The sequence below is a fragment of the Pan troglodytes genome, chromosome 3 (assembly GCF_028858775.2).
Source record: "Pan troglodytes isolate AG18354 chromosome 3, NHGRI_mPanTro3-v2.0_pri, whole genome shotgun sequence".
NCBI lineage: Eukaryota > Metazoa > Chordata > Mammalia > Primates > Hominidae > Pan > Pan troglodytes.
In genome coordinates this window covers 59,482,996-59,496,248 of record NC_072401.2, presented here as the reverse complement: position 1 = coordinate 59,496,248, position 13,253 = coordinate 59,482,996, and the positions used below count along the sequence as shown (strand labels likewise).

General features: G+C 36.7%; 1 protein-coding gene across 1 annotated transcript; it reads right to left on the bottom strand.

Moving 5' to 3' along the window:
• Positions 1–1,098: 1,098 nt before the first annotated feature.
• Positions 1,099–12,255, bottom strand: JCHAIN (joining chain of multimeric IgA and IgM). The gene is made up of 4 exons (XM_024356136.3): positions 11,994–12,255; positions 7,645–7,768; positions 2,767–2,847; positions 1,099–2,097 (listed from the first exon to the last, which is right to left on the bottom strand). The coding sequence occupies exons 1-4, from the start codon at positions 12,055–12,057 to the stop codon at positions 1,887–1,889; spliced, it is 480 nt and encodes a 159-aa protein (XP_024211904.1). The 5' UTR covers positions 12,058–12,255; the 3' UTR covers positions 1,099–1,886.
• Between the last annotated feature and the right edge of the window lie 998 nt (positions 12,256–13,253).

Below are 13,253 nucleotides of genomic sequence, written 5' to 3'. Positions count from 1 at the left end.
TTCTTCTACTGGGTACACCGAGAAACTAAGGCAAAGATGAGGAGAAAGTAAGGGGTCTCTTCAGAAGCAGTCTCCCATAAATTCTCATAGCACTTTGGAAGCTATTTCTTTGCCTTCAGCAGGCTCTGCCAAATAATAATTATTTATGTGTATGTCTTATCTCTTCAACTAAGCCACACTCATGTTCATTCATTCAACAAATATGTATTGAGTACTTCCATGTGCCAGACACCGTTCCAGATGGTAAGGAAACATCAATGGGCAAAAGTGCGTGCCTTTGTGGAGATTACACTCTAGTGAGGGGAGACAGACCATAAACATGACACATAAGTAAATTACATAGTCTGCTAGAGGGAGATAAGTACTTGGGGGGAAGTAGACTAAGATAAAGAAATGGGGTTTGAAATATTTAAAAAGTAGTCAGGGTGGTTCTCACAGAGAAGATGACACCTAAGCACAGTTCTGGGGAGTGAGCAGTGATAGTGACTTTCTCAAGGGCGCTTACCATAACTTCACCACCACAGACCAATCCTGTGCATTTGGTTAATATTTAATAAATGTTTACTGACTAAATGAAATTCAAAGACTTGGCTAAAACCACACTCTAGATTAAAGATCAGTCAAGAATGGATGTATCTTTAATACACCAAAACTGGGGTTTCTACTGAAGCACCAGTGTCCTATGCATATCCCTAAAGAAACACTGAATAATCGGTGGAAGTCATTAAAAATGACTATTACCAGAACAATTCCTTTTCAAGAAACCAACTCTTACTAATCATCTTCCCACTGTTTTAAATTCAGAGTTAGCATTTACTTTCCATAGTACCTTTAAATATATATGTCAATTGGCCTTGGCTTTCTGCCATAAAGTTTTATGTGCCATGATAAACATGGTATTTATCAGGGGGGATTTTGCCCTTTTATTTAATTATGGGTATAAAATGGCAAAGCCACCTCAAATATGTACATATATGAGTTCTGTGATTAATGCTTCATTACATCATACTTACAAACCGTTCATCAATAACAAGTTAACTTACATAACGAAAGTTAACATAAGGAAACTTTTTTCCAACAAATTATTTCACACAGGTATATGCTTATGAATCTATTTAATTGCTCAGACTGTGCTAGAGAATACGTACCATGAAATACATATATTTCATAAGGTTCAGTTACAAAATGGATTGTTTCAAATGGCAATTTCTTACACTAACCTGATTATGAAAACAAGAAGTCTGTATCATCTGCTTCCAAGTCTGTTATGTCCAAATATATTTTTAATTATGCATTTATTTCGCTACTTTTATAAATATTAGAGATTTCACCTTAAATTATTTTTATTTTTGTAAATAGTTCTAGAACACGTTTTCCAATTATTATTTTTCTAATGGAGACATATAATTGACCTATGTTTATGCATATATGTTCTCTACACAGTGAAACTTTTTTTAAAAAGAATAGTAAAGAAAATGCGGAAGCTCTGGCTCTCCAAGGCAAAGCCAAAAAAAAAAGCGGGGGGGGAATGCGAGGAACATTTTATTACACCTCCTGATTTTCACTCCTTGAGTTTTATTTTCTCCCCTTGTTTATTTGTTTAATGCTAGAAACTGTATTCCTAAGAGAGCATACCTCTTTCAGGTGAGCATGATAATTGGCAGATTTTGATACTTAGAGTATGAACATATAATTAAGAAGTGATTACCTAATAAAGATAACAATGTGACATTTTAATTATTTTGGTGGCAGGGAGTTGGTTTTACATCACCCAAAAAAAAAAAAAGCCCTGGTTTCAAATTCATTGGTAATAAATATGCTAACTTTCTGAATCAAAATGGAGAGCCTCTCAAGAAAAAGAGCTATGCAGTCAGCAATGACTTAATTTAGTCAGGATAGCAGGCATCTGGGGTTAAGGCTGTTTCCACCATTTTGGTCTCACCACCATATACGAGTGGGACCACAGCTCTGTAGCACTTGTTTCTGTCATAAGTGTAGCAGGTCTCTGTAGCACTGTCTTCATCACAGATATTGCTCTGGGTAGCAGTAACTATCTGATTATCCAGCTCCACTTCTGTAGGATCACATTTTTTACAGCTGAAAAGCAAATATATGTATTAGACAATCCCCTCAAATGCTCTCAAAATGTGACTACACATTTCAATCCAAAATCAATTAGTTCTTGCAGCTCTGACATGACGGCAAAGGATGACTCCTTTCAGACATAAGCAGCTCTACAATACAGAATAGCTTATGGGATTTTCCAATCTTTAATATATATTAGTTGAAAGTAAGCAATATAATTAATGATATGATAATGTGATTGTTTTATCTACACCATACAGCAATTTCTACTATGTTAGGCTTATTCCCAACTGTATGTCTGTTTAAATAAGTTATTTATAGTGACAAGAAAGGGAGAATTTTAAAAAAAATTGATGTTGGAGTCTGTCATTTCCAAAGAAACACCTGCCTGTTTATAAGATCAAATCCACTTATTGAACTATTAAGAGAAACTGGCCTTTCTATGAATGCCAGTGATTTTTTCTTTAGAAAAAATGTATAGCTAAATTTTATCTGTGACAAAGTTTTATGAATTTATGATACCTAATAATTAACATAGGAATTAATGTATTCAAAAGTTCAGATTATGTTTGTAAATGTTTATACTCTGACATATTTTTAAAAACATTCTTACTAACAAGGTTAAAATTAAAAGCTATTAACTTCCACATCTATATTACTATGGAAAAAAATATATCTTACAGGTCAGACAAATGGTACACAAATCTGGTTCTCAATGGTGAGGTGGGATCAGAGATATTCTCCCTGTTGTTCAGAGGAACACTAAAAGAAAAGAAAGAAAACAAAGTTAAAACAATGAAATGCAGATATTGTTATTTTTGGTAACGAGTATACTGCCACTATTTCATCAGAACAATACTTATTGTATTTAGTACTCTATAAGCACTCTAGAGTAATACCGTTACTCAGATTTTTATAGTAACTTGCTATATTTTAAATATTTCTCATTCAAAATAAACCTCACAGCAACTCCGCTGTCAACTATCTTTGCTGACTTGGCAAATTTTTGCTTTTCCTTTAAAACTCAACTCACGTTTTACCTCTGTAATAATTACATTGATGTTATCCCCACCCTTCAGCAAACTTCTTCCTCTGCAGTCTCATTAATGCTCATATATATTTATTATATCGAATGCCGTATCATAGTTGCTTGTCTACAGAGTGGTTGCTTCCCTGGGCTATGTAAGTTCCTTGAGGCAAAAACATTTATGTATTCCCAGTGCCTAGCTAGGTATGTGGCATATGGAATATGTTCAATATATGTGAAATGGACAGACAGATATTATTATCCAGATTTTAGAGGAGAGGAAATCATAAATAGGAGAGGTTAGTGATCCACCCAAGTTCACACAACAATTAAGTAGCAAAGCTGGAACTTTTTCATCGTGATGTCCCATGAAAAATTAGATGATTGTCAACGAGTTCAGGTGATTTCATTAACTTTAAAATTTTTTTATCTAAGTCATCATTCCTTCTCATGTGCACCCCTCCCTACCGAAAGGAACAACAAAAACCTTGTGTTTCCTAACTCAGTATTTAGAAATACCATCCAAGCCAAAAACCTGGCTATCATACCTGAATCCTCCCCCGTCACATATCTAATCAATCTCATAGTCCAGTTGATTCTAATTATTTTCATGTGTGAAATCCATCCACTTGCCTCTCTTCTCATTATTACTGCCTTAATTCAGGACACCACTGTCCTCTCCTAGATTGTAACAATGTCTTCCTTTTGTCTTGACCCCTTCAAACCACTGGCCACATTATTGCCAATCATCCTTTCTAAAAATGCAAGCTTAATTTCCTTCTCTGCTTAAAACCTCTAGTGTCTCTCCACAGATAACAGGGTATCCTCAAAATAGCATAGAAGGCACATATCCTAATATGCCCCTAACTCTCCAGCTTCATCTCTCACAATGTCACCATCTACAATGCATGCCAGCTGTAAACAATCACTTGCAATTCCACAAACGTACCATGCTTTTCTCATCTCCCATCTTAACAATAACAGTTCTAACATATAATACTGGTTACAGTGTGCCTGGTATTATGCTAAGCATATTACGTGATGATCTCATATAATCGTCACAGCAATCCTGTTTCCTTTTCCTGGAATGACCTGCCCCACCTATTAATTCTCTCACTCCCCACACGCATTTAGCCAGCAAACTCCTATTGAGCTAACAGCCGTCATCCATCCCACCACTTATTCCAAACACCCTTTCCTGCCTCCCACTGCCACCCTTCTCCTCTCCCCAAGGATTGGACTGGGTGCCCCTCCTCAGTACTCCTATAACAACCCATGCCCATTCCTATCATAGCACTTAAAATACAGAATTGTAATTGCCTTTTTAATTGTTTACGGTTTCCTGTTAGACTATAAATTATTTTAAGAAATGGACTATATTTTAAATAAACTGTTTTATCCCCACCACCAACCCTTAATATTTGGCAGTTACTAAATAAACATTCATTGAATGAATGAATGAAACTATTCTTAATAAGACTGTAAAGACTCCAGTAATATCAGAAAAAGGAGAGGCTACTATAAGCCAAACACTGTTCTTTTATGAATTATTGTATTTAATCCTCATAACCCTATAAAGTATATGTGTATAAATTCATACATACATAATTATCCCTTTTTTTAAAGTTTAGGAAAAAGGCTAGTTAAGTAACTTGCCCAAAGTCACATCATTTTAGTAAGTAATGGAGTTGGGAATAATACCATAATGGCAGGCTCGGCATGGTGGCTCACGCCTGTAATCCCAGCACTTTGGGAGGCTGAGGCAGGTGGATTGCTTGAGGTCAGGAGTTCAAGCCCAGCTTGGCCAACATGATGAAACCCTGTCTCTACTAAAAATACAAAAATTAGCCAGGCGATGAGGAGTGCACATGTAGTTCCAGCTACTAGGGAGACTGAGGCAGAAGAATTGCTTGAACCTGGGAGGCAGAGGTTGCAGTGAGCCAAGATCATGCTACTGCACTCCAGCCTGGGCAACAGAGTGAGACTCTGTCTCAAAAAAAAAAAAAAAAAAAAAAAAAAATCCAGGCACGGTGGCTCATGCCTGCAGTCTCAGCACTTTGGGAGGCCAAGGTGGGCAGATCACCTGAGGTCAAGAGTTCGAGACTAGCCTGGCCAACATGGTGAAACCTCATCTCTACTAAAAATACAAAAAAAAATTAGCTGGGCATGGTGGTGCGTGCCTGTAGTCCCAGCTACTCGGGGAAGCTGAGGCAGGAGAATTGCTTGAACCCAGGAGGCAGAGGTTGCAGTAAGCCAAGATCGCACCACTGCATTCCAACCCGGGTGACAGAGGGAGACTCCATCTCAAAATAATGATAAGAAGAATAATAATAATACCATAATGGCACAGCAATGGCAATATACTTTCAGAAATCAGAACAGAAGATCAACACATCAGGCAAAGTGTCATGAAATATCTGAATTATCTGATTTCAGTAAACAATGTAATATAAAAAGAATCATTTCATAAAATAAAAAGATGAATTAGAAGATCATGGAGGAGATTTTAAAAATCTCCTGGAGGTTTAAACGTAAGATAGACACTCTTCAACATGGCTTAAGTGCCAATGTCATGTATGCCATTCTTTCCAATTACCCACTACTCCAGCTATTCTATCCCTAACACGAAGCTATGTGGGCAGGATCTGAGTGGTCAAAGAAAATCTGCTAGAGGAAGTGATGGCTGAACTAAGACATGCACATTGAGAAGGAGTTAACTAGGCTAAGAGGGGTGGGACAGAGTTCTTCAAACAGAGGAACTAGCAGATGTAAAAGCACTGTGAATGTGGGGAAATAGAGACACTACAGCAGTGCTGAATTTTTTTTTTTTTTTTTTGAGAAAGTCTCACTCTTGTCCCCCAGGCTGGAGTGCAGCAATGGCATGATCTTGGCTGACTGCAACCTCCGCCTTCCGGGTTCAAGTGATTCTCCTGATTCAGCCTCCCGAGTAGCTGGGATTACAGGCACCTGCCACCATGCCCGGATAATTTTTGTATTTTTAGTAGAGACGGGGTTTCACCATGTTGGCCAGGCTTGTCTCAAACTCCTAACCTCAGGTGATCCACCCGCCTCGGCCTCCCAAAGTGCTGGCATTACAGGCATGAGCCACCGTGCCCAGCCCCAGTAGTGCTGAATTTTTAAACATAAAGTAAAAGAAAAGTGGCAATGGATGATCTTGAGAGTTATGCTAAGCTTTGTAGATCAGGCCAAGGCATTTGTAATATATCCTAAGATCAATGTTGGGGAAACCATCACAAGAATTTTAAGCAGGATGGTGACAATAATTGGCACATAGATTAGGTGAATAAATAATAGTAAATATTTTTAAATATGTCCCAGAAATATATAAGCTCTAAAAGGAATATTCTCTATTTATTTTTACAATAATCCTATGAGTTAAGCATGATTTTTTTCCTCATTTAAAGATGAAAAAGTTGAAGTTCAAAGTAGATAAGTAACTTGCATACAAAAACACACAACTATTAAGTGTCCCAGACAGAACTTAAAACAAAATTCTTAAACACATTATACTTTTTCCATTGATTGAATGGAATGGAATGCTCTGTTCTCTTTCTATAGGAGATTTGATTGGGGAAAAACTATTAAGGTAGGAGTGGTTTACAAGGAAAACTTATAACTGATTAGATCCAATAGAAATCTAATTTCTCAAATAGTATTAGCATTCTTGCTATTGAAAAAGAGCTGTATAGCATATAACTCTGGACTGTGTGTGAAATGAAATGAATATCTGAAATCCAATCTAAAAGTGAGATCGAATCAAATTAGTTAATGTGATCAGTCTGCCTTATCTCGATGCAGACATCTGGTTACAGTATAAAAGACTCAGTTATCTATATATGGTACAAAATAAGGCTTTAGTGTTATCTGAAGTTTCAGTTTGAACTGATCAAGGGCAACTGAAAGTTCTGATTCAAATTGAAATAACTTGGCCAGGCGTGGTGGTTCAGGCCTGTAATCCTAGCACTCTGGGAGGCCAAGGCAGGAGGATCGCTTGAGCTCAGAAGTTCGAGAACAGCCTGGGCAACATAGTGAGACCCTGTCTCTAAAGAAAAATAAAAAGTTATCCAGGTGTGGGGTGGTGCATGCCTGTAGTCCCATCTACTGAGGAGGATCACTTGAGCCTGGGAGTTCGAGGCTGCAGTAAGCAGTAATCTTGCCACTGCACTCTAGCCTGGGTGACAGAGTGAGACCCTGTCTCAAAAACAAGCAAACAAAAATAAATGAATAGAAATAACTCCATATAAACAGTGCATGTTGATGACTAGATTACAAACTTTGTTTATACTTTGATGTAGCCCACTGATTTTAGATTGGCTGTAATCTTTCATTCTTACCCCTAATTTCAATAAAATTGCCTCAAGCTCATTCATAAGACTCAATTCTTTACTCATGTAAAGTGCTACACAGCAAAAAGGGGAGTAAAGAGGCAGGTATTACATTCAAACAATGCTCAGTGTCAGAAAGTATCTCTGCTTAGAACAGGAAAAAAAGGAATATGGAATGCCACATACATAATTCGGATGTTTCTCTCCACAATGTCCTCATTAGGATCTTCGGAAGAACGGATGATCCTGGAAGTAATCCGGGCACACTTACATTTGTTGTCAACAAGAACAATCCTTTCATCTTCTTGGGCTTGAAAGGTAAACGTATTAAAAAGAAAGGAAAACAAAGGTCAATTTATATATTTTGTATTGAGTTATTTTATCTTTCTTGCCTGCAGAAAAATAGTTTTATGGTTGGTTTGTCTCAGCTTTCTCCATTTGTTCTCTAAGCAGAATCTTACATCACAGTGAAGGAAATCCAAAGGTACTCTAAAAGGAATTTTCACTTTTTTCTTGAACCAGTCTATGGGAATCTGGGTTGAAAGAATTCTGATTTTCGCATCCTTCCTAAACTCTCATTTGTACTTAAATTTTTTTTTGTATAAATTGTATTATAGTTAAGAACAGGCATGTTTTCATCCAAGATAACCTTATTTTGTAAGACTTTTAAATATTCTCTACCACAATTATCTGCCTTTTCATAATAACAATCAGATTATCATAGTACATGATTCAATAAAAAAGAAGGCTATATTTCTTATAAGAATTATTTTAAGCAGGGCGCAGTGGCTCATGCCTGTAATCCCAGGACTTTGGGAGGCCGAGGCGGGCAGATCACAGGGTCAGGAGTTCAAGACCGGCCTGGCCAACATAGTGAAACCCCATCTCTACTAAAAACACAAAAATTAGCCGGGCATGGTGGTGCATGCCTGTAGTCCCAGCCACTCAAGAGGCTGAGGCAGGAGAATCACTTGAACCTGGGAGGTGGAGGTTGCAGTGAGCCAATATCGTGCCACTGCACTCCAGCTTGGGCAACAGAGTGAGACTTCATCTCAAAAAAAAAAGGAAAAAAAGAATCATTTTAAAAGGTAGAGTATATATAGATATAAAGTGCTGTAAATTTGCAAAAGCAATTTAGAAATATTATGAGGTACAATCTCAATTGAATATGCCTGTATACAGAAAAAAAATGAATAAATGAATAAATACACATATGACCATTAAAGCCTTAACTTTGAATGTCAACATTTATTGTCTAATCTGAATATTAGACAAAGAGGTCTGATAAGTTGTTTGTTTATTTGACAGATTGTCTCACTCTGTCATCCAGGCTGGAGTGCAGTGGCATGATCTCAGCTCACTGCAACCTCTGCCTCCTGGGTTCAAGTGATTTTCCTCCCTCAGCCTCCCAAGTAGCTAGGACTACAGGTGTGCACCATCACACCTGGCTAGATCTTTGTATTTTTTTTAGCAGAGATGGAGTTTCACCATGTTGCCCAGGCTGGTCTTAAACTCCTGACCTCAAGTGATCCACCTGCCTCGAGCCTCCCAAAGTGCTGGGATTACAGAGCCACCGCACCTGACCTTGATAATAAGTATTGCAAGGAATAAACAAAGGAAATTTTGTATCATCTGGGTTTGGATCAATTAACAGATTTTATTTTAATTTTATTTTTTGAGACAGAGTTTCACTCTTGTTGCCCAGGCTGGAGTGCAATGGCGTGATCTCAGCTCACTGCAACCTCCACCTCCCGGGTTCAAGTGATTCTCCTGCCTCAACCTCCCAAGTAGCTGGGATTACAGGCATGTGCCACCATGCCCAGCTAATTTTTGTATTTTTAGTAGAGACCGAGTTTCACCATGTTGGTTAGGCTGGTCTCGAACTCCTGACCTCAGGTGATCCACCTTCCTCGGCCTCCCAAAGTGCTGGGATTATGGGCGTGAGCCACCACGCCTGGCAAATTACCAGATTTTAAAAATTCAATAATAGCTTTACATAAGTAATGCTATTAAATAAGAGTGCTAATTAATAATAACAATGATGTTGGCCGGGTGCAGTGGCTCACGCCTGTAATCCCAACACTTTGGGAGGCCGAGGCGGGTGGATCATGACTTCAGGAGTTCCAGACCAGCCTGGCCAATATGGTGAAACTCCGTCTCTACTAACAATACAAAAATTAGCCAGGCATGGTGGCACACACCTGTAATCCCAGCTACTCGGGAGGCTGAGGCAGAAGAATCTCTTGAACCTGGGAGGTGGAGGTTGCAGTGAGCCAAGACTGCACCACTCCACTCCAGCTTGGGCAACAGAGCGAGACTCCATCTCAAAATAATAATAATAATAATAATAATTACAACAATGATGTTAAATATGCTTTATTCATATAATTTTAGCTAAGTGACCTTTAACAATTCCTCTCATTAAGCCTCAACTAAAAAAAAAAACAAAGATTTAGTATACGAATTCAAGTTATAAAGTTTAAATGATCAGAATAGTTATAATTTTAACTGGAAGTCTATTCCTGAGACGATTCCCAGAGCAAAGAGGACCTAATGCAGTATTTCAGTCTTAATGATAAGAGCCACTACAAAAACATTTTAAGACCATTGTTATTGTACTTGTAATTGTTTGAAGTACTTTATAATGCATTATTATACCATTATTCATAAGTTCCTAATGAATCTTCTGACACAGTCTGTGTAATATTGGAAAGAAACATTATGGAGTAAATTCAAGGTAATGAAATAACTCATTAACATCTGAAAGAGGTAAAATGACTTAAATGATGTCCTCTTTCCTACTTGTGTATCCATGACTCTTAAAAGTTTTTTCTCAATGAAATATAAATGAGCACATAATGCCTGACCAAAAATATAGATTGTTGAGGAGTGACATGACTATTAAGTCTTAAATAGAAAATGTCTATATTCTATTACGGCATATGATTACTTCCTTACCAGAAACCTGGGAAGTTAATATAGAAAAATATTAGGCAGCCTAATATCTATCAGAAATACATAGCTGTCAGAAAAGGTACAAATACTTTCAATTCACCAAGACTTAGAGTCTAGCATTTGCTCTCACCAACAGGCAGTATTTTTCCTAACAAACCTGTTATTAGGGACTGTGCCTTACTTTATTCCAAGAGCATCTGACACATAGTAGGTGTTCAATAAATATTTGTTAAATTTAATTCACTTCAAACAAATAAGAAAATAGATTTAACAACATATGCTAGATATGACCATAATGAGTTTACTAAAAAGTGATTGCCTTACACAAGGCAGAATAGGATAGTAGGAGTGCGGGCTATAGGGTCAGATTGCCTGGGTTCTGCTTACACTCTTGCTTGCTGTATGACTTTGGTAAGTTATTTCACCTCTGTAAGTCTCAACTGGCTCAACTGTATGTCAGAAGTAATAATAGTATTTATTCTCATATGGTTACTGAGAGAATTAAATGGAATATTACATGTAAAGGAATTAGCATGATACCTAGAATATCATATTCAGTAAGTGATAGCTGTTTTATATACAGATGGTCCCCAACTTACCATGGTTCTACTTATGATTTTTCTACTTTATGATGCTGTGAAAGTGATATGTATTCAGTATGCTCCTCAGCTACAATGGGGCTACCTCCCTATAAAGTCACTGTAAGTTGAAAGTATGATATTTTCAACTTTCAACTTTATAGGGTTTATAGGGAAGTAGCCCCATTATATATATCATATATTTTTAGATATGTATATATACTTACATTGTACATGCTTTACTAATATTTTATATTTTAAATCATTAGAAAGTTATTCTTAATGCTAAATTAGTATAAAATATATATATAAGGCCTATTCTTAATCACATTTCTGTCATTATTCATCTTGAAATAAGAACCACAGACTCAGTGATAGGAACAATCCAGACAAATTTTAGTGTGTCCTTCTAAATGAAAATTATTTAATACTGTACCTCTAAATTCAGCATGTATTCCATTTCTGAAGTTGTTTGAAAGATCAGTAAACAAAATAACAAAAGTTCAGTCATCAATTTATAGGCAACCTGTATAACATTAAACATTGTTAAAGGGTCATAATAAATCTGTGGGCTCAGATCCAGGAAAGCTGTTAAAACCAATACCAGCCTCTTTGGGGAAATAAAATCCCAATGCATTCCATGTTGTACTTACAGTAATTATTATTTCATTTCTCCAGAATATTAATTTAAGAGACTCAAGGGAAGGATTATAGATTTTTAAGATTCAATATGGACATTCATATAAGCAGGACTATCTGTAGTTAGCTAATTTCTTATTCTCTAGTTTGTAGTAGGCAAACAAGTAAGTAAGACAAGAGAAAAAAGAATAAAAAGAGTCTTATCTATGTAAAGACAACTGCCATAGAAAGGTGAAAGCATGTTAGGAAAAAGTAGCTGGCTAACTGGCCAACCAAAGCATAGGCATAAATGTTTAAAACTGAAAAACAGATCTGTCCTATATTTTTCCTTTGATCTGGGATCATTTTCTAAATATCACATACCTTTCACATGAACAGCCTTAATAAAAATGGCCAGGACTCCCCAGAAAAGCAAATGGTTCTTCATCTTGACTTCACTTCTTCTGAAAAACTGGAGCAAAAAAAGTCAGGGTTAAGGTGTGTGATCTATAAGGAGTGTGCAAATGATGGTGCTTCTGCTTTCTTAAAATAACACTCCAGGCAGCTAACAAACTAAAAGCAATCACAACTGTGGTTGAAGTCTGAAGTTTAAATGCTGAACTGGAAAAATGTATGACTCACATTTAAGTATTTTCTTGCAAAGCATCCAAATAAAAACCATAATTTGATACAATCATTTTTATTTTGCATTTACACTATATAAATGTTTAAACCAGAAGACTAATAATAATTTCAAGGAAGGATTCCATTAAGAATGTTGAAATAGGGATTTTCCATTTTATTACCTAGATATATTCATATTAGTCTTCAAATCAGACATCTGACACTTGTCATGCCTAGAATAATAAATGAAGGTAAGTGAAGGAGGAGAGATGAAGGAAGGGGAGAGAAATGAAAGTCCTTTAAGGTCCCAAGTGTATCTTATGTTAATTTTTTATACTAGTCCTTAATTAACCAAGCTACCAGATTTAAATATATATTTTGTATATATCTCACAAAATATGTATTTTATATATATCTCACAAAATATGTATTTTGTATATATCTCACAAAACCTGTATTTTGTATATATCTCACAAAATCTGTATTTTGTATATATCTCACAAAATCTGTATTTTGTATATATCTTACAAAATATATTTTGATTACTTTCAGTTATTTTATAAGCTCAAACATGGAATTGGAATTAGAAGCTGGTAGATACTTGGCTGGGCGCAATGCCTCACACCTGTAATCCCTGCACTCTGGGAGGCCGAGGCAGGTGGATCACTTGAGGTCAGGAATTCAAGACCAGCCTGGCCAACATGGTGAAACCCCGTCTCTACTAAAAATACAAAAATGAGCTGGACATGGTGAGGGCCTGTAATCCCAGCTATGCGGGAGGCTGGGGCAGGAGAATCGCTTGAATCTCGGATGCAAGAGGCTGCAGTAAGCCGAGATGGCACCACTGCACTCTAGCCTGGGTGACAGAGGGAGACTCTATCTCGAAAAAAAAAAAAAAAAAAAAAAAAAAGAAGCGGGTATATACCAGATAAATAAGTTGCCATATTTTAATTTGATAGCATTAAGACGGATCTTGTGTCTAGTTACACCTTTCAGAATTGCAAACCCATAAGATGATTT

Coding starts and splice junctions, on each gene's coding strand:
- JCHAIN (XM_024356136.3), bottom strand. CDS start 12,057: ATGAAGAACCATTTGCTTTTCTGGGGAGTCCTGGCCATTTTTATTAAG. Junction 7,769..11,993: donor TAAGGCTGTTCATGTGAAAG/GTATGTGATATT, acceptor TTACCTTTCAAG/CCCAAGAAGATGAAAGGATT. Junction 2,848..7,644: donor GAGAGAAACATCCGAATTAT/GTATGTGGCATT, acceptor CTTTTCTTTTAG/TGTTCCTCTGAACAACAGGG.